The 25,578-nt window shown below is 33.6% G+C and overlaps 2 protein-coding genes and 1 pseudogene across 2 annotated transcripts; 1 reads left to right on the plus strand and 2 right to left on the minus strand.

Moving 5' to 3' along the window:
- Positions 1 to 5,322: 5,322 nt before the first annotated feature.
- LOC133669717 (trans-resveratrol di-O-methyltransferase-like) lies at positions 5,323 to 8,018 on the minus strand. Its single transcript, XM_062089951.1, has 2 exons — positions 7,206 to 8,018; positions 5,323 to 5,767 (listed from the first exon to the last, which is right to left on the minus strand). The coding sequence occupies exons 1-2, from the start codon at positions 7,962 to 7,964 to the stop codon at positions 5,459 to 5,461; spliced, it is 1,068 nt and encodes a 355-aa protein (XP_061945935.1). The 5' UTR covers positions 7,965 to 8,018; the 3' UTR covers positions 5,323 to 5,458.
- A 2,680-nt stretch (positions 8,019 to 10,698) lies between these two features.
- On the minus strand, positions 10,699 to 14,468 carry LOC133668963 (trans-resveratrol di-O-methyltransferase-like; annotated as a pseudogene).
- Positions 14,469 to 15,314: 846 nt separating this feature from the next.
- LOC133669025 (uncharacterized) lies at positions 15,315 to 16,839 on the plus strand. Its single transcript, XM_062089041.1, has 2 exons — positions 15,315 to 16,425; positions 16,758 to 16,839. Exons 1-2 carry the CDS (start codon positions 15,315 to 15,317, stop codon positions 16,793 to 16,795), a joined length of 1,149 nt encoding a protein of 382 aa, XP_061945025.1. The 3' UTR covers positions 16,796 to 16,839.
- The last annotated feature ends 8,739 nt before the right edge of the window (positions 16,840 to 25,578 follow it).

Here is a 25,578-nt window from a genome sequence, read left to right on the forward strand (position 1 = left end):
AATTTGTATTCTTAAGAAAAAAACCTACATTTTTACTTCAAAGAATTTTTAAACTATTTGCAAAAGTGAATTAAATTTTCATTGGCATCTATAAAGAATTTTAGTTAAAAATACTATATTTAAAAACAGTTAGTATTTGTTAAAAACATGATAATTCAAGTACAAGATTTATCATTTATCAAATTGATAGTGGATGTTTTAAAGTGTTTTGGTCATAGTTATTAAACCCGGCCTGGGGGTTGACTCGGTCAAGGAGCCGGGTCCCGGGTTTTATGGGTCAACCTGTGTCAACTCGGGTCAACCTGAAAAAATTAAAAAAAAAATAAAGTTTTAATATTTCATACGAAAAAATCCATGTAAATATAAGTTATATATATTGTAAACAATGAAGTTTAAAAGAATATTTTAAAAAGTTTTTTTATCTCACATTAAAAAGATATCATGTTAAGCTTTTAAGTTAAAGTATTTAAACTAAAAAAGTTTTTTTATCCCACATCGAACGAACATAACTTGTTTCTTGGGAACATAGAGTATATAAACTAATAGGTTTCAAATCCCACAATGAAAAAACATAACTTCTTTCATGGGAATATAGAGTATATATACAAAAGGGCTTCAAATCCCATATTAAGAAGATACTATGTTATCCTTTTAAGTTGAAGTATTTAAACCAAAAGGTTTTTTATCCCACATTGAAAAAACATGATTTTTTTTCAAGGGAACATAGAGTATATATACTAATGGGTTTCAAATTCCACATTGAAAACACATGTTTTTTTCATAGAAACATAGAGTATATATACGAAAGGACTTCAAATCCCACATTGAAAAGATACTATGTTATCCTTTTAAGTTGAAATATTGAAATCAAAAGGTTTTTTTTATCCCACATTGAAAAAACTTGTTTTTTTTTTTTGGAACATAGAGTATATATATTAAAGGACTTCAAATCCTACATTGAAAAGATACTATATTGTCCTTTTAAGTTGAAGTATTTAAACCAAAATATTTTTTTATCCCACATTGAAAAAACATTACCTTTTTCTTGGAAACATAGAGTATATATAGTTATATACTAATGAGTTTCAAATTTCACATTTGAAAAGAAAAAAAAAACTAGGTCTCGTCCAGGTTTGTCCAGGTCGCCCGGGTCATGGGGCGACCAGTTGGGTCGCCCGGATTTGACCGGGCTGTTGCTACAGCCGATCTTTTAGTGAACTTGGACCAGTCCAGCCACCGGGTCGACCTGAGTTTAATAACACTAGTTTTGGTATTGCAATTAAAATGTTATTTGTCAAGTTTTTAATTTAAATTTTTTTTACTTAAAATTTTTTTATAGTATTTTTATATCATTTGAATATGAGTTAAAAATAAATTTTAAAATATAAAAATTTATTTTAATATATTTTTAAATATAATTATTATCGTAATAACAATATATCACAATTAGGGTAAAAATGCCATTATATCCCAACTTGGCCAACAAGTTTTTTTTACGCACCTACCGTATTTGGCCAGAAGATTTATTTTTATATTTTTTATACTAAAATGATATTTTCAACCATAGCTTGACAAATAAACACAAAAAGGGATGAATTGTGTGATTTTCCACGGCACCTCATTCTTTTCATTAAAATTCTTTGTAGATCTAAGAAATTGCAGAGGTAGAATTTCAATGCGAGAGATTAGAAAGAGTATATTTATTAACTAAAAACAAAAGAAATTGTGCTTTTACTATTAATCAAATCATTATATGATATACTAAATAATATTAGTGTTTTACTGTTTATCTTTTTAATGTTCATCAAGATATAGATTATTGTAGATTGAAGCAGTATAATGATATAATTATCTATGCCAAATAAACTTGCTAAACATGCAGTTGGGGGTGGGGTTATCTTTTCTATGGAATACATTTGGAATTTGAAAGAATGGTTCATTTATGTTTTTTGGAGTGCAATATAGATACTGATTTGCCCTTTAAGGCTCAAAATTTTAACATTTAGGTTGGGGCCTTATTTTGTCTTTTCAAGAAAAATAAACATGGTTGTCAAACTCAGGCACTAAAGAATGACATGGCTGTCAAACACCTAGCACTGGGGTTAGGCATGTCTACCAAACCTTAGGCGCTCGGGTTTGGCAAAGCAACCACACCTCAGGTGTTCGGGTCAGGCATGACTACCAAACCCCAGTGCCTTGGGTCTGGAACGTCATGGGTCTAGCAGGGACACCAAACCCATGTTAATTGGGTCTGACAGGGGATACCATACCCAAGAAATTTGGGTTTGGCACCAACAGACCCAAGTAATTTGGGCCTGTTAAAGTGTCGTTTTGAACAAAACGTGTCGTTTCATCTAAAAGAAAATGACGCCAAAAAGTTTGTTTCCAAATCAGTCCTTAATTTTTAATTTTTTCAATCAAGCCCTCAATTGAGATTTTGATTTTAAGAATCAATTCAAATGCATCTGTGTCAAATTAAAATGTCAGCCTTAAAGTTGACCATGTTTTTCACTTTAATCATTGATTTTGAATTTGTGCAATTTGACTCTTAATTGATCAATAAACTTTCAATTTTGGCCCTAGATTTGGTCCATTTCAGCCCCTTCTAGTTTAGTCCTTGGTTTTAAATTTCTCAAATCAAGTCCCTAATTGACCATCAAACTTTAATATTTATGCAATTAAGCCCTTGATTTGACCAAATTAACTCTTAAAAATTGTAATTCGACCCTAAACTTTAATTTCTTCTAGTTAAAGCCTAAATATATTTAAAAATCATTTTTTCTTGCAATCAAACCCTTCATAAACTCAATTAATCTTTCAACCAAATCTATTTCAGACTTTTCTTCCTCAAATTAAATTTTCTTTTTCAATAGGGCCTTCATCTGTCAAAAATATGACGCCAAATTTTAATCTTTGTATTTTTGAACTCTCTCAACCAATCTTTGGCTATTTTCTAGGCACTCTTGTGTCTTCTTCTCATTGCTATTTTTTTTTGGTTTTATTCAAAAAAAAATCTCTCTTTTTTATATAGGGACCTAAAATGGATAACAATATCTATCTAGTTTGAACATCACTTTTCTAGCTAATAGTTATTTTCTAATATTTAACTATCGATATTTTCACCAATGGCACATATAACACAACAACTAGCAACCAACTAATGACTTTTTTTTAAGAAAATTTACCAATAATCTGATTATGGAACATTTGAAAGCAATAGAAAAGGTACTCAAATAATTCGGGTACATATTAGACTACAGACAATATTATGTTGGTTACCCAACAGTACTAGAAGGGTATAGTGATGCATATTAGATATCTAACACTAAGGATTCAAAATCCATTAGCGGATATGTCTTCACACTTAGTGGAGTAATTGTGTCATTAAAATCCTCTGAGAAAAATTGTATCATAGGATACATGATGGAATCAGAGTTTATTTCTCTTGATAAAGGTGGACAGATAGTCGAGAGGCTTTGAAATTGCTTAGAGGATATTTTATGTTGGCCAAAATCAGTTCCGATAATTTATGTCCATTGCGAGTAGTCTTGAGTTGAAAGCAATATATAATGCTCATTCTAGACATATACATCATAGATATAAAAACATTAAATACTTGTTCTCAAATGAAATTATTTTCATTGACTATGAAAATCCAAAGTAAAATATTACAAATCCATTGACCAAAAATTTATTGATAGATCTTATGTATAATATAATTCATCAAAGGGAATAGGTTTAAAAACTTTAAAGATAAAAGAGTGTAATGATTGTGACCATAACTAGTTGATTAGAAATCCCAAAATCTAGGTTCAAATAGAAAACTAAGTCATATGATATTTTTTGTAGCATTAAAAAATTATTATTTCTTGTTTATTCCTCTGATGAAATAGGTGCTAGCTCCAGTGTAAGAAGATGGTGAGTTGCGCTCTTATTTTTATATATATATTGGTATACCAAGTAGAATATAAATGAATACTCTTAATGAAATATCACCTATGTAAGTGGGAAATGTGGTCATTTCTTTGAGAACTTTGATAAAGGCAAATTTAAATCTAGGATTTGTTTAGGGCCAAAATAAACATAATAATGAGAATCAAAGTAAATATTTAGGTAAAAAACTATGAATATTATTGTCTTGATTTACACAAAAGGTTAAATAATTTAAGACATCATATTTCCTATTTAATCAAGTAAATCTGATAGTTTTTCACTAAGAAATGTTCAAAGTTAAAAGAAACGTAGCTGATGTAGTATCTCTCTATAAATTTTCAAGTCTTTTATACTAGCCGGACAATTTTCATTCATATAAAGGATTGTTGAAATTTTTTTTAATAAAACATGATTGAAAGGCATATCTAAGTCAAATTTAAAATGGAATCCACTCACTTTTAAGGTCAAAACTTTATTAAAAATTATTCTCCAACAAAACTTTATTAATATGGAACATTAACATTATTAAAATAAGTTATGGGTGAATGAGAATTGATCTCAAAAAATAATTAGTTGACATGGTTTTATAAAACCAAACATCCTCTATGCAACATAAGAAAGAAATTTTTTTTTTTTAGATTATATAATGGGATGTTGAGGAGTCATAAATGAGTCTTAGCAAAGTAGTATAGGTTTAACCCACAAACACGTGATCAAATCAACTAAGCTATGGCTCAAGCTCCTTGTTCTAGGTTTTAGGTCCTTAGTCTTGATTTTGGGTTATTTTTTGCTAACATATTTTGATCTTGAATTTGGGTTTATTATAAAATAACTCTTTGGCTCATAAATAATTATTTTTTTCTAGTCCATTGTTTTGTCCAATCTAGCCCATGAATCTAATCAGTTTTCTTCAAGAAGAGTTTCTTTAAATCGTATTAGTTTTTTCAACTCAGAATCATCAAATATTTAAAGCCAAAACATTCAGGCATAATTTTGATTTTATAACGGTTAATCAAAGTTAATAATGCTGAAAATCAATTCTAATAATCATCATTATTAATTCTTTATCAGTTTTAATTCCAAAATCCATTATAAAAAAAGGGTAAATGAAGAGTTTCTTGCATTGTTTATCCTGATTTTATATATTCTTCCTCACCTCAGTTTTTAAAGTTATCTCTGCACTTTTTGAACTTTGTTTTCCTCCTAATCTAGAGTTTAAACTCAATTTTATTAAGAAATAATTGAGTCTAAATAAGATGTTGTTATTGTTATTGGAATCTTAAAAGATATATTATAAACATTTTAGTTGCACTAAGTGAAGAACAATGAAACATTAAGGATAAAGAATTTATTATAATCATGATGACGACGACAACAACAACAACAACATTAACAGTAGTAGCAGCGACAACAACAACAACAATAATTTTATTATTTTACACATAAATATTATTTTGGACAAAACCATAATATCATGAATTTTCATACTTAAGCATAACAAAAGCAAAACATTACTAAGATCTTATCAAGGATAAAGCTCAATGAGAGCTCTTGTGCCTAGCACAGGGTGTATCTTATAATTGAGGAAACCAGCATCAAAGAAGAGCTTAGCCCACTCCTTTTCATTTCTCTCCATGCCAGTAGCAGCCACCATCATTTGTAGATCAAAAAACAGCTGCGTTTCAATTGACCCCTCGTCTCCATTCAGGTTCTCTCTCACCATATCTATAATTATCACCTTCCCAGCTTTCTGCTGTCCCTTACTCATAATTGCTTGTTTGCATCGTTTAAGTATTTTCACGCTGTCTTCATCACTCCAGGCATGCAGTATCCACTGTTTGTCATTTACCATAAGATATGTAGCATGGATAAATGAAGACGGGAAAAAAAAAATCCTAAAGAAAATAGAAAACATAAGATGCATATATATAGAAACTCCGTAGTGTAGATTTTTGGGTTAGAGATGATAGAAAACATAAGATGCATATATATAGAAACTCCGTAGTGTAGATTTTTGGGTTAGAGATGATGTCCATCTTTGAATATAAATCTTCATATGCAGGGACGGAGCTAGGATTATTTGTTAGAAAAAGTTAAAATTAATATAATAATATATAATATTTATTTTAATTTATTGTATATAAGCTGTAAAACAAAACATGCATAATTTAGTTTTATTCAAATAACTTACTACAAACATATAATGATCTTTGTATAAGATAAAATATTTAGAGCAATATCAAATTGAGTAAAAATAATAAAGTTAATTTCATCTTCATAATGTATTCATCACTTTAATGTTGTTGGTCTTTATACCTATCAAATATAAACATACAAAGAAATTTAGCTAAAGCGAAGCATTATTTATGTTTGATAAGCTTTGAAATAAAGCAGAAAATAATAAAGAATCAATTCTTCTTAGTTTGTTCATCGTTCAGCCTAAAATCAAAACATATATCGTAAGAAAAAATTGATAATTTTGGTGGTCCTGCTAAAAAAAAAACATAAAAAAAAGATCCAAGCATAATCAAAACAAACCAATAAAATATATCTAATTAATTAGAAAAAAAAAATCACTATAACAAGAATTCAAAAAACAATTGGTAGAACTAGCAGATTTGAAAAAAAAAAAGCAAAAATTATAAAATTATAAAAGAACCTCATCAAATTATTAACAAACATCTCAAAACAAAACAAAAATAGATTTTAAATTTAAATTACCTTATTTTATTTGATGAAAGATAAATTAATTAATAACTCTGGTTCAATTTTTTTATTAAAAATTTTTACTTGCAATTTGTATTTGTATTTTTCTGTTTAATTAATTGCAGCCTATAAAATTTATATTTAGAATAAATTGATGGCTCTATTTTTTAATTTCCAAAGTAATGCGTTTATTTTTTTTTCCCACGTAGTTCAAGAGTGAATTAGGAAATCAAAAGTAAAATGATAATCAATTACTGTAATAAGACCCACTAATATGACACTTCCTCTTTAAAACTTAAAATGTTTTGAGGGGGGGCCCGGGCCCCTGCTTGCCCCCCCCCCCCCCCCCCCCGCCCTCAGTTCCGCCCCTGTTCATATGCATGTGTACGCAGAGGTCAGGAATGGAATAGTTTATATATGTGTCAAAATATAAGCTCAAGGATGGACGTGTGTATATAAGCACCTCTCAAACAAAAACTAATAAAAGATGTTTATATATATATATATATATATATATATATATAAAATATAGTGCTGGTAGAAGAATACTGTTGAAATTAATTTACCTTGAGTAAAATTGCATCTGCAGGAGGAACTGCCTGAAACATATCTCCCCCTACATACTTCAAATTTTTGCTGCCTTGCAAGTCAGATACCACATGGGGGAGATCAAGCACAGTGCAGTCCATGTGGGGAAATGCTTCAGCAATGCCCTTGGCCATAGTTCCTAAGCCTCCCCCTACATCCACCAAAGAATTCAACCCCTCAAAGATGCCTTTACATTTGCTTACAACCACCTTACTAAGTAGTATGCTATCACTAGCCATGGCATCATTAAAGAGATTGTTGATTCTTGGATCTTGGCCAGCGTACTCCCAAAATATACTTTCATGGGCAATACTAAATGCGGTGGCTTCATCATTTCGGAACCAAGTGCTCAAGCAATCATGCGGTTTTGTCAGAACTGGGTCGAGCACAAAAAGTAAAAGAGTTCTCATACTCCAGGGATTGTCCTTGAGTAGGAGACGAGCGGATTGGGTAAGGGAATAGGCTTCTTGGTTAAGATTTTGCTGGGAAAAGAAACCGGAGTGCACGAGAATACGCATAAGGCGGTGGACATATTGAGCTTTTGATGGGTGGATCGGTAGGGCAGAAACAAGCTCCGAGAGGGTCATGGGTTTGCCATGTTTTTGGATCACATCTGGTATGCCTAGTTGAACGGCACATTTCAGAGTCATGGAGTTTATGAAGCAGAATATATGATTCCACACATGAGTTTGAGCTTGAAGCAGCTCACCAGCACTTTCCTCGTTAATCAACTCCATTGATTTCAAGTAGCTAGTACATATGCTAGTTAATGTTGTGATACCTCAAAATACTATTTTCTCGTCATATTTATAGGAGTGATCAAACTTACTGTAACCTCGGAGAAGGCTTAATTTCTCAACTGTATCCAATAAAAAAATTGATATGTGGCTCTCACATTCACATCTTCTATTTTATAGATTGTTATAGATAAAGTGCTCGTTCGAAATCACATTTAATTATTAAACAATATTTTACAAAATTAACACAATTATAACTACATGGTTTTCGTTACACTTTTATATATATTTTTATTTTAAGATGAAGTATTTAAATTAAAAAAAGAATTTTTTTTATTCTATATTAAAAAAAGTAACCTTTTTCATATAAAAAATCATAACAGAAGTAAAAATGTGGTTTTTTTTTTAAAATACAAATTAAATAAATTATCTATATAAAAATAAGCTGAAATTATCTCATTTTTTTAAGCTCTAAGAAGAAGATCATATGAATTTAAATATGTAATTTTAGTGCGGTTCTGAAAATATTTTAGTGGGTAACCTTTGGAACTTGTAAGAAGTCGTTGCTTTTGCTTGTTAAGTTAATATAATTTGACTTCTCTCATAATGTTGTCCATGAATTATCTGATTAAATATAGCAACGTTTCAGGTGGATTGTGATTAGGTTTTTCATTTTAAAATATAAAACTAATAGAATATAAAAATTATCATCTTAGCTGCCCATGATGCCCGCTAACGTTCCAAAGTTTAACTAATAGTGGGTAACCTTTGGAACTTGTAACAAGTCGTTCCAGGTCGAGGTCCCGCGCGGCATTGTTCAAGAAAGAATCATTGACTTTTCTCTTCCTAAACTGATTCAGGAAGGCTCTCAATGGTTCTTTCACTTGGTCTGATGTTGGTGGGGCAGCGTTTGCTGAACCCCCATCCTCGCCGGCAGGACGAGCTTCCTGTGCGCCGAGGCTCGTGTTGGCGGGTTCGGGTTCTTGCGCTAGAACGGGTTGTCCATGGTTTGGTGGTTAGAAATTTGAGAATTATGGAGGTTTGTCATCTTTATTTGGGAATAACATGTGCAAATATTTTCAGAACCGCATTAAAATTGCATATTTAAATTCATATGATCTTCTTAGAGCTTCAAAAAAAATCGAAGAGATAATTTCAGCTTATTTATATAAATATACATATTTAAATTCATATGAATGTTTTAGAACGTTTTTAGTATTATGGTTAAAATGTTGTTTGTTAAAAAATTAATTTAGATTTTTTTTATTTAAAATTTTTTTATAGTATTTTTAAATTGTTTTAATGTATGTCTAAAATAAATTTTATAACTTAAAAAAATTATTTTAATATATTTTTAAATAAAAAATATTTTTAAAAATAATCATTGCTATATACGAAACCCCACTGTTATAATATATCACAATCCTAATAGGGTAAAAATGCCATTATATCCCAACTTGGCCATGAAAAGTAATAAATCGGAGCCAGAAGATTTCTTTTTATATATTTTACACTAAATGATATTTTCAACCATAGCTTGACAAATAAACACAAAAAGGGATGAATTGTGTGATTTTCCCCAGTACCTCATTCTTTTCTTCAAAATTCTTTGTAGATACGAGAGGCTGCAAAGGTAGAATTTCAATGCGAGAGATTAGAGGACAGTATATTTATTAACTAAAAACAAAAGAAGATTGTGATTTTAATGTAAATCACTTCATAAAACACTATTTATTATAATAGTTTTTTTTATTCTACGTTTTAATATTTTTTAATTTTATTCTTAAATATTTAAATTTTTATGGTTAGCTTTTTATGAGGTTATTTCAATCGCATGATCTATGTCACGAGTTTGATAGGTTTATCTAGTTGACTTGAGTTTTTTTATTTTTTGGATTGAAATTTTTTTATTATATCCTTTAACATTTGATTGATTGTGAATTAGGTTTTATGATTTGTTTCGGTTTACTTTCTATAAGGTTTTTTCGATCTCATGACACGAGTTTAATTTCAGTCCTTTTTTTATATTGATTTTTTTTTCAATTTCATCTTTCAATAACATGTTGATTGAAAATTGAACTTCATAATTTGTTTTGATTTGCTTTCTATGAAGTTATCTTAGTCTCATAGATCATGGTCTCGAGTATGACAGATTAACATAGATTGACTCGAAATATTGTTATAGTTTATTTTCTATAAGGTTATTTTAGTTTCATAGTCAAGGTCATAATTTGGTGAATTAACCCGAGTTGACTTAAATTATTTTATTTGTGTCTTTTTTTAATGAAATTATTTTTCAATTCTATCTTGCAACATTGAGTTGATTAGAAATCAAATTTCATAATTTATTTGATTTATTTTCTATAAAATTATCTTGATCTAATGATTAGGTCGTGAGTTTGATAAGTTAACTTGCAAAAATTTTGGATAAATTAACTTTGGTACACGAGGTATAAAATCCATAACTAATATCATCTACCATTTTTGTTATCTGATTTGATTTGAAACCAAGATATCTGCATCTACCTTTTTTTGTTTTTTTGTTGGAGTTTCCTTATCTTGTTGTACTATCATCTTGTGTTGAATTTGTTGCCATTGAAAGTCCTTCATCCTTCAATGTCTCTCCACTAGAGCAACCTTTAGGGATCAAGTCACGAGCAGTTGGCAAGACAAAGGGTTGCTATAAATCCCAGGAAATTAATAAAAACAAAGGAGAAGACCTAATAAGAGCTTATCAAGGATGAAGCTCAATGAGAGCTCTTGTGCCAAGCACGTTATGTATCTTATAGCTGATGAAACCTGCATCAAAGAAGAGCTTGGCCCACTCCATTTCATTCCTTAATTTCTAGGCCAAAGCAGCTGCGTTTCATTTGACTCCTCGCCGTTTTGGCTCCCTCTCACTATGTCTATGATTATCACCTTCCCAGCTTTCTGCTGGCCATTACTCATAATTGCATGTTTGCATTGCTTTAGTATTTTCACGCAGTCTTCGTCACTCCAGTCATGCAGTGTCCACTGTTCATCATTTTCCATGATTAAGACATATTACAATTACAAAATAAACTAAAAAACTATTCAGGTTTGACAATACATGCATTGTTAATCAAGACTCATTAAATTGCTCTCGTCATTAATGTTCATAACTATTTTTTATTTTTTTAGGTCCATGTAGTTTTTGTGCTTTGTGCTTCAGTCATTGCACTTTATTAAGTTCTTTTGTTTTTTCATCCTTAAAAATTATGTTATCATGATTTTATATGTTGAAATGTGTTTCTTTATGCATACTCTCACATATACACTAACAGAGTTTATTCTTGCATTACATTACAAACCACTATTACAAAATAGAATTATAAGTTACTGTTAAAAAAATTCAAAGAATAAAGAAAAAAAAGAGTTGTCTTTTCAGTTACATTGTTCAAGAGGCAAGAGTTTCTACATTTTGATCCCTTTTGTTTTCAAAATCTACATTTCAATCATAAAACTTTATTTATATTATATTTCAGTCCCCGAATGAGAGAGAGAGCCATCAAAAAGGAAAGGAGAGAGTTTTTGGTTAATCCTGATTTGGCCAAAAAAAAATATTAATCATAACATTAATGAGTTTATCTTGAAAAGAGGAATTTAATGAAAATGATTTAACCCTTTAATTATCATATTGAAAAAAATAATTTAGAATTCGAAAAGTTTGTTTAATCTTAGGTTATTTTTCTAGATAGACATGGAGGGATAGCTTCCAAGCTTAATAGTGCCAAACTTATATTTTGAAAGGCCAAACAGTAGCATGCATGGTTCATCCCTTCAAAGTTTAGTCACACCTAGGCTTCATTCTCGTGGCCCATCAACTTTTTGTTTCTTTTCTTTTTTTTTTATTTATACTTAAAATAAAATAATTTTTAAATAAATAATACAATAATATTTAGAAGATCATGAGATTAACTCTAAAGAATAAAATTGAAAAAAAATTAATGTAAAAAAGGGATTTAAAAGAAGGATCAATATCAATTCAGGTTAACCTTTCAAACTTGCGATCCAGATTATAAGGCTAGTATAAAAAAATTATAAAGCTTAATTTTGAACCAACCATATGTTAAATGATGAAGTTAAAAAAAATCAATTTTAAAACAGAATCTAAAGTAAAAAATAGCAATCAAAAGAATAAAAACTAAAATTAACCTAAGAACAAAATGATATTACACCTTTAATTTTTTGTTTGACCAACGTGAATCCCAATAAAAGGAGAGAGAACAAAGGGGATAAGGAAAAAACAATGTCAATGCCTAATAGCTAACCAAATACAACACGTATTATCCCAATGAAAAGCATATGGCGCGACGCTCTAGAAGACAACGTGGAAGATTGTTTTTAGCCAACAAAGGAGATCGCACCGCCACTTGAATACAGCGGGCCTCCTTCATATGATGGTTTGTATGGTACACGCACCAACCTAGTTGGCCTACCAGTACACCATAGTCCACTATATTTTTTTTAGTTTCAATTTTGGTTCCTCAAAATCTAATTATTTTATATCAATGTAATTTCATTTTATTTTTTAACACTGAGCATAAATCAAGGGTCGGGATTCTTGATACATTGCAAGAACCCTATATCTAGGAAAAAAAACAAACTACAAATTCAAGTCTTAAATAGAATCAATGTGAATGGATTGAATTAAAAAAAAAAAGTTGACCCAAAAAAATAAAATAAATTCATCCCTTGACCATACAAATGATTCCCTGATATTAGCCAAAAAAAAAAGGATCGAATTGTCTAAGCCTCAAATTCAGTCCATAAAATCTAATTCTTTTAAATAAATAAAGAAATGATATTTATTTTGCAAAACTGAGTATCAACCGAGTGATAGAACATTTCTCCGACGCCTCAAGATTCTCATACGCAGGCATGAAAAATAAATCACCAAGACCAATTGCAAATTAAAAAAATGTTAAAGAACCAAATAAAAAAAATTTAAGGGACTAAAGTGTAAAAAATCAAAGGAACCAAAAATAGAGAGACATTGTTCAATTAACAATAAGTGAATCACTCAGCTTTTTTAATTTTTTTTTTAAAAGGTACAAAGTTTTTAAAATGAACAATGTTTCATCCACATGAGCATGAAATATAAATCATCAAAACCAATTATAAATTAAAGTAATTTTAAAGGATCAAATAAAAAAATTAAGAAATAAAGTGTAAAAAAGTATAGGGATAAAAAATATAAAAACATTGTTAGAATAAACTGTATTTCTCCTCATATGCCTACCGTGAATCACCGAATCCTTTGAGTCATTTGTTACTAATAATAATTTGGGTTCGAAGGACCAACGATTTTTTTTTTTTTTTTTGTGTGTGGAGAAATTATGGTTGCTTCTTAATTTCTTGTCTTTTGTCTGACCAGTTCAGTGCAATACACTATGCCAACCTAACCAATATTTTATTTATATTAATAATCTTTTTAAATTATGGTAGCTTCTTAATTTCTTGTCTTTGGTCTGACCAGTTCAGTGCAGTAGACTATGCCAACCTAACCAATATTTTCTTTATGTTAATAATCTTTTTAAATTATGGTTGCTAATAAGACAAAATTATACCATTTCAACTCTATCATTTAAAAGCTGTATTTAGTTAAAGTGTCATGTTAGGCGTATAATTGAGGAATTCATGGACCAAATCAGCACTTAGGTTATTTGTAGACTTTTGACCTTCATTATAATATTATTTAGAAATATTCAAATTTGCAAGTTTTTTTTTTTATAGTTTTTTGTGTTTTCTTTTGTAATTTCTTTAGTGCTAAATAACCCTCGTCAACATGTTATGTGCTGCGTTAATTCGTTTTTGTTAATGGAAGGTAAGCATATGCAAACTTACTATACTGCAAATTAGTACATGAAAACAGCAAAAATTTACCTTGAGTAAAATTACATCTGCAGGAGGAACTGCCTCAAACATATCCCCTACAACATACTTCAAGTTTTTGCTGCCTTGCAAGTCAGAAACCACATGTTCCATCAAGATAATTGGAAAAACACTTTTAATTTTAACAGTCACTTTCCACAATTTTGGCTCCACGGCGCACTCTTCTTGATGAGCTCGCTCTGCTTACATTAACTCTTTTATAATCCAATCTTACCGGCCTGCTTTTTTTCGTTCCTGCCTTGGGAGAATTACCACTTTCAAAATAAGAGACATCAACTTCTTTTTTGCCTCCCTCTCCTTTAATTCTTGTAGACGAACCTCTTTCGTGACTGAAGTAATAAAGTGGGTCAACATAACAAAATGATGAAGACACAATACCTTTCATGTTAGTTGGATAGACAAGTTCAATAAACTCTTATATCTCTGCAAAGCATGAGTGATCAGAGTAAGGAACTGAAAACATGTACTAGTGATACCTTTCAGCATATCCTAAATTATCGTCCAGCTTATCAGATGGCTCTCTCTTTTTGTAACGAGAAGTTAAGAGAGAACCGAAAAGATTGTCATCTCCTTTAACAGGTTTCAGATGGCATGATTCCTATTGTTGGTTGCATTGTGTTTAATCCCTCTAAAGTTTCAACGTTGAAACTGTATTGAGGAACTGCTCGGACTCTTGTTAGAGAAGTTTTAGTTGTGAATGTGTCATGGAATCCAACAAGATGCATGGTTTGTAAACGCTCTGGCCACACTCAAATGTTAAAAGAAGGAAAGGAAATTAAAGCTAAAACAAACCTGAACCAGAAATAGTTCGCAAATGTAATTTGCTAGTAGCTCACTAAATTTCATTCAACAACTACTTTCTTGTAAAACTATGAGAAAATATGGGTGCCCAAGAATCATAATAAAAATAATAAACAGGCATGGAAACTGAGCTAGAACTCGATTCTATGCTTTACAAAAACACATCCTTCATAATCCACACATATAGAAGAATAGAATCTCCCATCAACATCAACGATGATCATACCTTTATGTTAAGCACACGTGAAATGTGAATTAGAATCTCTTCTTTCCCCAAAGTATCAATCCTAATGTCCATGCTGTTAGCATTTACAGTCATTGGAGAGATTCTAGGAATTGATTTATTCTACAGTTGTAAATTTCCTAATTATAATAGGAACCTAGAACGTTACAAATTCTTTTTTTTTTGTATATATACTACAACAGTGTAAACGTAAGATTTCAATAAAGATTTTACAATTACCAAATTTCCTTCTTTACTTACATGGTATCAGAGCAAATACCCTAATTTTTTTTTTAAACCTTTTTTTCCTTTGAGTTGTGAAACAAAGAGGCAGCCGCCACCCAGAACAAACTATCTCTCCCTGTTAGCGTAGAAACTTGATGGAAATTCCTACTGATTTAGTAGATACGATGGCAGCCCCTACCGATTTAGTAGAACAAAATCAACAAGGAACAGAGGCTATCCTTGAAGATTTGACTACGAGAATGACCCAGGCTTTGAGACAAAGCCTGAACCAGACCCCTGCAGTAACATATGATACTGCTGCACCGATTGCTATCAAACTCAATGGAACTAATTATGCTCTATGGTCTCAGATTGTCGAGATGTATATCTCAGGAAAAGACAAACTGGGATATATCAATGGTGATCTTCCGCAACCAGAATTGAATGATCCAACATTCAGAAGATGGAGGACAGAAAACTCTATTGTAAAGGGTTGGCTGATTAATTCAATGGACCCTTCTCTAGTCGGCAACTTTATCCGATTTCCAACAGCAAAACAGGTATGGGAATCAATTGCCACAACTTATTTTGATGGGAATGATAAATCACAGGTATACGATTTGAAGAGAAGGGTCACTCGAATGAAACAAAATGGGGAATCTATTGAGGGATATTACAATTGTCTTCAGGGCTTATGGAGGGAAATTGATTACCGGCGACCAAACCCAATGGAGTGTGCAATTGATGTACAGAGACACAACACCCTGCTTCAAGAGGATCGGGTGTATGTGTTCCTTGATGGACTGGACGATCGGCTAGATAAAATCAGAAGTGATGTTCTACAATTACAACCTTTTCCATCTGTTGAGCAGGCCTACGCATATGTTCGAAGAGAGGACATTAGGCAGTCTGTAATGCTTGAAACAAATGGTGGCCCTACTGCTTCAGTTATGGCAACGAAGAGTGGGAAACAAAATCAAATGCTGCGCATGACCAAAAGAGCACCCGGATATGCAGCAACGGGGGGAAGCAAAAATCTGTCTGGAGGACTTGGCTGCTCCCATTGTGGTAATGCCAAACACACACGGGAAACGTGCTTCAAGCTACATGGTTATCCGGAATGGTGGAATGAATTTAAAGCAAAGAAATCACAGGAAGCTAATGGAGGAGTTGGACGGGCAGCAATAGCACATGGAGGAGTTGAACGGACAGCAATAGCACATGCAGAACCTACTCTTTCTCTCATTCCCTGTGTAGAGACAAAGGCAGAGACGGCTAGTAATGGCAGTGATCAAGGTAAAGGCTGCTGTTATACCAGCAGTGCTTTGGTAGTTTCTACGAAACAAAAGGATGATGACTGGATTGTAGACTCTGGTGCAACAGACCATATGACCTACAATCCAGACGACCTTGATGAATACATAACGCCAAGAAGGAACAATATTTCAAATGCTAATGGGGTCTTGTATCCAGTAACAGGGGCTGGAACAGTACAATTATCACCATCAATATCCTTAACTAATACTCTTTTAGTTCCTTCTCTTACAACAAAATTAATATCTGTGGGACAAGCTACTGAAGACCTAAATTGCATTGTTTTAATGTATCCACATTTTTGCCTTTTTCAGGATATTCTCACGAAGAAGATCATTGGGCGTGGTACTAAGAGAGAGGGGTTATACTACATAGATGAGTTCAGTATCGGAAAAACAGACACATTTTAGAAACTGCTCGTGCACTACTAATTGGAGCAAACGTTCCCCATAGATACTGGGATAAAGCTGTGGTCACGGCTGTGCACCTAATGAACCGGATGCCTTCTAAAGTCTTAGAATTTAAGACTCCGCTGCAAGTCTTGGCCACTCATACTACACTACCATCTATACTAATGTTGCCCCCACGTGTATTTGGATGTGTAGCGTTTGTTCATCTTCACAAGAACCAACGAAACAAGCTGGATGCATGTGCTGATCGGTGCATCTTTCTGGGATATGGCGCATCAAAGAAGGGCTATTGTTGCTACAATCCAGTAACTAAACGCACATACATCACAATGGATGTAACCTTCTCAGAAGCTGAAAATTATTATTCTCCAGTGTCCACTTCTCAGCTTCAGGGGGAGACATGGACGGAAGAAGAGAAGTGGTGGAGCTGCCCAAATATAGAACCAATACCTGCACTGCCCGCGGGTGATGGAACGGGCAATGCAGGAAACGAAGAGATGGGCATACTGCCTATACATGCAGACGAAGAGAGGGACATACGGGCAGTCATCAACGTGGAAAGGGAAGATGACGATGATGCCACGGGTACTCCATCAGAAGACATGGAAACAAAAAGGGCAGCCACGGTTGAGGAAGAGATGGGTGTATCTGTGGACATGGGAGAGGAGGACTTAATTGCAGACTTGGCAGTCGACACCGGGGATAAAGAAGCTGAAATGGAAAGTGAAACTGAACACACATCTAGTAGTCAGACCCCTCTACTCTCTGTACTCGACGATGATCATTCCTCGCCAGAGAATATCCATGAGGTAAACTCTCTTGCTCCATCCTCCAATCCTGTTTTGAATACTCCTATTGGTTACAAATTACCTGCCAGGAAAAATAGAGGAAAGCCTCCAGCTAGATACTCCCCTAGCACAGAGGGAAAACAATCGAAGTATCCCATCTCCAACCATGTAACAACTCAAATGCTGACCAAACCACTTAGAGACTTTACCAATAAGCTGTCAGCTCATCATATCCCGCATGAAATTCAGGAAGCCTTGACCGATCCTAAGTGGGCACGAGCAGTAGAAGAGGAGATGGAAGCACTGATGAAAAATAAAACATGGGCACTTATTCCACTGCCGAAGGGGAAGAAAACAGTTGGGTGTAGATGGGTCTTCTCTATCAAACACAAAGCGGATGGAACCATTGAGCGGTTTAAAGCAAGACTGGTAGCAAAAGGATATACTCAGACATATGGAGTGGACTATCAGGAGACTTTTTCTCCGGTAGCAAAGTTAAACACTGTTCGAGTGCTGTTATCACTAGCAGCAAATCTAGATTGGCCGCTACACCAATTTGATGTAAAAAATGCTTTCTTGCATGGAGACCTGGAAGAAGAGGTGTATATGGACATCCCACCTGGATATACCTCATCCCCAAATACTGGAATTGTTTGCAAACTACAGAAGGCATTATATGGGCTAAAGCAATCACCTCGCGCGTGGTTTGGGAGATTCAGTATGGCAATGAAGAAATATGGCTTTCAACAAAGCAACTCGGATCATACTCTATTTCTAAAACAACGACAGGGAAAGGTGACTGCATTGATAATCTATGTGGATGACATGATCATTACTGGAGACGATACAGAAGAAATCTTGAAACTACAGGAACAATTGGCTACCGAATTCGAGATGAAGAACTTAGGAGGACTAAAGTATTTCCTTGGGATTGAAGTGGCTAGATCAAACCGAGGCATATTTCTTTCACAAAGGAAATATGTGCTAGACCTACTAACCGAAGTAGGAATGCTTGACTGCAAACCGGCCGACACCCCCATGATTCAAAATCAGAAATTTGGGGACTCTACGGAAAGGGCTTCAACTAATAAGGAAAGGTATCAACGGCTGGTGGGAAAATTAATATATTTGTCACATACTCGCCCTGATATTTGTTATGCAGTAAGCATAATCAGAAAATTTATGCATTGTCCGAATGAAGAACACATGGATGCTGTAATTAGAATACTACGTTACTTAAAATCAGCTCCTGGAAGAGGCCTTTTATTTTCTAAAAATGATCATCTAGCGGTTGAAGGATACACAGATGCTGACTGGGCAGGAAGCATATCGGATAAAAAATCTACGTCGGGATACTTCACATTTGTTGGCGGCAACTTAGTCACATGGAGGAGCAAGAAACAAAAGGTAGTTGCCTTGTCAAGTGCAGAAGCCGAGTTTCGAGGAATGGCAAAGGGACTATGCGAATTATTATGGCTCAAGAGGTTATTGTCCGAAATTGGGTTCAGTCCAGAATCAAAGATGAACCTATACTGCGATAATAAAGCTGCCATCGAAATATCTCACAACCCAGTTCAACATGACCGCACAAAACATATCGAGATAGACAGGCATTTCATCAAACAAAATCTCGAAGAAGGGGTGATTAATTTTCCATTCGTGAGGTCAGAAAACCAGCTCGCAGATATCCTTACAAAGGCCGTCTCCAGCAAAATTTTTCAGAATTCACTTGACAAGTTGGGCATCGAAGATATCTTTGCACCAACTTGAGGGGGAGTGTTAGCATTTACAGTCATTGGAGAGATTCTAGGAATTGATTTATTCTACAGTTGTAAATTTCCTAATTATAATAGGAACCTAGAACGTTACAAATTCTTTTTTTTTTGTATATATACTACAACAGTGTAAACGTAAGATTTCAATAAAGATTTTACAATTACCAAATTTCCTTCTTTACTTACACATGCTTCATTCTTATTAAACGGTATCCATTCTCAGCAATGCACATTAATCTTTAGCACCTACCAAAAAACACTCAAATTTCATGACCATTCCTAAGACACGAATACTAATCAATTGCTCACTATATTTGCTCATTTTCATCACCAATAATATTTAGCTCTTTATCCATACTTCATCCCTAGTAACCGGTATCCATTCTTCGCAATGCACATTAATCGTCAGCACCTACCAAAAAATACTCAAATAAAGAACTGCTGTAGAAATATGTAAATCCTACCTGCTGAGCAGCAACTTGTCGAGTGGGAAAATCATAAGACGGATTACAATACGTATTATCGAAGTAAAGAACATCAACTATCTCATTCTTGAGAACATTAAGTAGCCTACTTCTTGCATCCTTTTCCCTCTCGATATCAACTTCCCATCGAAAATCCCCCGTATACATCAAACATCCAAACTCCCCGCGAAACAAAAACATGACCCCTCTTGTTACAGTTCAATCCCATCAAATCTCCATAGTCAACCATCCAAAAAGTGATTTCTGGAAGGTAATGATTTCTTTTTCTGAAATTGATTCCCAAAATATCTCATGCATTGCGATTGAATAAGCAAGTGAACTCGTCTGGTTGGTTCCGGGATAAAAAAGAAAACATAAAAAATTGGCTTACCAGGGTAATTGTAGGCGTTGAGAGCCATGGCATGAGCGATGATTTAAGATGCGGTGGTTGGAGAAATGAGAGAAAAAGAATGCCAGATGTGAAGATCGACAGCGTAAAGTAGAGAGAGGTTGAAATCAGGGAACTTGAAAGGTAAGAGCTTAACGGATAGTTTGGAGCAAAAGAGAAGACCTTTTCCCCATTTTGAGGTCAAGCCTTGAGTGTGGTCCATGTGTAAGTGATTCAAGAAGTATGTCTGGCTTGACTCGGTGAATCGGTCCACTGATATCAAGCCTTTCTCCATCGAGATTCGAGAGAGAGGAAAAGGATATGATTTTTTGTTTTGGCGGGGAAATTTGATTTGATTTTAATTGTTCTTTGATTTATTTTATATTAAGACACAACGCGTGTGCTTTTTATATTTCAAAGTTAGAAAATTTGAAGAATGAAATCTTATAAGATGTGCTTAATCATATTCTAAAAAAAAAATCAATAATTATAAGCTAATTAATATTCGTATAAGAATTTTGGATTATCTAAATTTAATCTTAAAAAAGCCTTAAAAAAATGGAAAATTCATGTTTATTTGTTGTACATTAAGAGACATTTCACCACTCATTCACTGTTTTATTATTCACATATTGTTCATTGCTTTTTTATTTTATTTTGATTTTTTATTTGTTTTTCTTTTCAATTGTTTTTTTTTATAGCTAAATTAATAATTAATTTCTTATAATTTACAATTAAGAGTTAAAGTTCTAAGTTAGATGATTAAAGTTCAAAACACGGAAAAATCAAGTGGCCAATAATAACTTTGAGCAAAAAAAAAGTCTTTTTAGTCCCAAAAACAAGTTCATTATAGTGGTTTTTTCCATGGATAATTCCAGAAAAAATACATTTATACTTACAGGGTGTTTGGGATGTGATAACGATTACTTATCAAAGTGTTTTTCATTTTAAAACACATTAAAATAATATTTTTTTATTTTTTAAAAATCATTTTTGACATTAACATATTAAAATGATCTGAAAGCATCAAAACACTACCAGAAAGCCGGAGAAAACCAACGGAATTACCGACGGAATTTTTCTGTCGGTAATAATTACTGACAGACATAATTCCGTCTCAAAATCTGTCGATATATACCGACGGCCTATATCCATTGGCGAAACGGTCGGTATATACCGACGGAAATATTCTGTCAGTATATTCCGATCGTTTTGCCGACGGGGTATATAGTTTGTCTGGAAATATGCAACGGCGTGGTGACGTCAGACGATTTAACCGATGAAATTATCGAAGGATTCAAACTGAGATAGTCGTACAGTGACGTGGCACTGTCACCGATGGAATAATTCCATCGGTGATTCCATCGGTAAAAGCCATTATAAACCCATCCATCTACCGACACTCTCTTTCTCTGTTTCTCCTTCTTCTTTCCCATCCCACCTCTCCCCTCTCAAACTGCAGCCAACCACCCATCCCAACTCTCCACTATTCTCAACACGAGCACTCAAGTTAATTTCTTATATCTTGTACGTGGTCACAATATCCGTTTCTTGTAGATTTTATCATTTTTTTGTAAGTAAATCTATCCTTTTTAGTTTTAATATTTAATTGTGAATTTTATTGTTGTAGTATATGTATTTTGTTAACGTTTGTACTTGTTTAATTGTTATTTTTCAAAGAAACTTGTAGTATGAATGTATAATTTTGTAGTTGTTATAGTTTGTTTTAGATTTTGTCAAATTATATTTGTTTGTAAATTATTGAAATTTTGTTTGAATTACACCGAATTAAATGTGTCGTTGTGATGAGATAAATAATTAATAGCTTGTTTAACGAGTCTTGTTTAATTGTTATCAATTCTATTTCAAAGTTGTGATTTCTGTAAATTTATATATGTATAAATTTGTATGTATGAACGTTGATAGTTGATATATAATTGATAATGAATATTTAACATAAGTGTTGTTTTAGTTTGTTGGATAATATCAGGGAAAACCAATATTTTTGTTATGTTTTATAGAGGTTCAATAGAAGTCATGGATGATCATTCATGGATGTATCAGAACTCACTCCAAGGATTGCAGAGGATGGATTATTGTAACGGTGTCCAGGGTTTTATTAATTTCACAACATCTATTCCGATGAATTTTACTGATGGTGGTATTAGGTGTCCATGCAGGAAGTGTAAAAATTTAAAGTTTCTGCATCAAGATGTTGTAACGATGCATCTTCTAACCAAAGGGTTCATTGAAGATTACCTGTGTTGGTATGCTCATGGAGAACTATTTGTTCCTGATGACAGCATGGAAGAACAGGTGGTTGGGTCAACTTCTAGTGCTAGTAATATGCATGAAGTTGGAAACGAGAATAGTAATCCTTACAGGAATATGGTTATGGATGCAATGAGAATGAGTGAAGGTAATGTCAAGGAATGTCCAATCGTAGAAGAAGAACCTAATGCAGATGCAGCAAGGTTTTTTAAACTGTTGAGAGATTCTGACGAACCATTATGGGATGGCTGCACGAACCACAGTAAATTATCATCCGTAGCACAGGTGTTCACCATCAAGTCAAATCACGGGTTGAGTGAGGGATGTTATGACAAGATTATTGAATGGGCGAGAAGCATTTTACCTAAAAGGAACAGGCTGAAAGAGAACTTCTATGTTGCCAAGTCCATGATGAAACCCCTTGGTTTGGGATACCAAAAAATTGATATATGCCATAACTTCTGTATGTTATACTACCTTGAAAATGCTGAGATGACCGAGTGCATGACATACGAGCATTCTCGTTACAAACCCAGAACTGGTAGAGGGAAGACTCTCATGGCATATAAAAGACTTACATACTTCTCAATCACACCTAGACTGCAGAGGTTATTTATGTCACCAAGGACTGCTGAGCACATGACATGGCACCAATCACACCATGCGGTTGATGGAGTGATGGTTCATCCTTCTGACGGTGAAGCCTGGAAACACTTTAACAGTATGCATCCTCACTTTTTCAGCTGAATCAAGGAACATGCGTCTTGGGTTGTGTATAAACGGATTCAACCTATTTGGGTTATTTGCTGCTCCCTATTCTTGTTTGCCGATCATACTGACGGTTTATAACTTGCCACCAGGGATGTGTTTGAGGCCGGAGTTCATGTTTTTATCTATGGTCATACCAGGTCCGAGCAGTCCGAGGCGGAATATAGATGTTTGTCTTCGTCCGTTGATTGATGAGTTGACACAGTTGTGGTCCTCTAGAGCTTTGACTTATGACATCTCGAAGAAACAAAATTTTGTTATGAGAGCGGCTTTGATGTGGACTATCAATGATTTCCCAGCTTATGGAATGGTTTCTGGTTGGACCATGCATGGAAAGCTAGCATGTCCATAGTGTATGGAGAACAACAAGGCATTCATGCTAACAAATGGGGGTAAAGCTTCTTTTTTTTACTGTCACCGTCGTTTCTTGCCATATAACCACAAGTACAGAAAGAACAGAAAGGATTTCTTTGTTGGCAGAGTTGAAAATGATGTTGCACCCCCTCGTCTTTCCGGTGAAGAATTGTTTGATGTTGTGTCAGAGTACGGTGAAATTATGTTTGGTCTCCAATCAGGTAAGCAGAAGTTTCCTGGTTTTGGTTTGACCCATAATTAGGTGAAACGAAGTATATTTTGGGAGCTTCCTTGTTGGAAGACCAATCTTCTCCGCCATAACCTTAATGTCATGCACATTGAAAAGAACGTGTTTGAGAACATTTTCAACACCGTCATAGATGTGAAGGGGAAGACAAAGGACAACATCAAGGCTAGATTGGATGTAGCGCTATTCTGTAACCATAAAAATATGGAGTTGGTTTGTGATGGGTCACGGGTCACAAAACCAAGAGCAAGCTTCGTGCTAGAGAAAAATGCACAACTACTAGTCTACAAATGGCTTAAGAGTCTGCGTTTTCCCGATGGACATGCCTCGAACATATCAAGGCTGGTTAATACGGAGGAATGTAGATTATATGGAATGAAGAGTCATGACTGCCATGTGTTTATGCAAACACTCATCCCATTAGCTTTTCGTGATTTGGTGCCAAAGGGGATATGGGATGCACTAACGGAGATCAGTCATTTCTTCAGAGATATATGCTCCAACAAGTTGAATGTTGATCACATTGAAAGGTTTGAAAAGAATATCGTCGAGACAGTATGCAAACTTGAGATGATATTCCCTCCATCATTTTTTGACTCAATAGAGCATCTACCCGTACATTTACCGTTTGAGGTAAAAATTGGAGGACCGGTCCAGCATAGATGGATGTATCCATTCGAGAGGTTAGATATTACATGAGTTATGTAATTTATAATTAAATATTTTTATTTTTATTTTAATGTTTTTAATTGATAATTTTTTATTAATATATATATATATATATAGGTACTTGTTCAATCTTAAAAAAAAAGGTTAAGAACAAAGCGCATGTTGAGGCGTCAATATGTGAGGCGTATATTATTGAGGAGATCTAAATATTTATCTCATACTATTTCGAACCTCATTTGAGAACGAGGATAAACCGTGTTCCACGGCATGATGATGGTGGTGAAGTGCATTCAAGTGGGAACTTGTCAATATTCTGCAATCCTGGACGACCCACACCTAAAAATGCCGTGAGGGGAAGATATTTGTCTGAAATAGAGTTTAGACAAGCACACAATTATATCCTATTTAACTATGATGAGCTGAGACCTTTTATTAAGTAAGTAGATGTTCGACTTAAACTTTGTCAAGAGTGTACTATTTATGTTTTGTGATACCATACACTCATATAATTTGGAATAACCTTGCAGGCAACATCGACGATACTTACTGTCCAATAACTCACAGCTGGCCGAATCCCAGATCTTTCAATTACAAGATGAACAATTTGCCACATGGTTTAGAACACATGTAAGTCCTATCACAAACTCATTATCTCTTGCAATGTAATTAATTGTAGTCAATGTTACATAATATTCGTTTATTGATTATTGTTGTATTTAATTTACAAGCTAGGTTTATCAAATGGAAGGTAGTGCTGCTATTTCACTGTCTTTACTATGTCTGGACCCTGAAAGAAAATCAAGTGCTATAACAGGTATTTTGTCAATGGATATGTCTTTCATACTGAAGAATACGGGCATGGAAGAAAGACATACAACAACGTTGTTTGTATTAAGGGATCGACTTCTAGTGAGTTTGAAGTTGACTACTACGGTAGATTGGAAGAGGTCATCGAACTGCAATATCATAGCGAGCAAAATAGAGTGTTTTTATTCAAATGT

The sequence above is a fragment of the Populus nigra genome, chromosome 12, assembly GCF_951802175.1.
Source record: "Populus nigra chromosome 12, ddPopNigr1.1, whole genome shotgun sequence".
Lineage (NCBI taxonomy): Eukaryota > Viridiplantae > Streptophyta > Magnoliopsida > Malpighiales > Salicaceae > Populus > Populus nigra.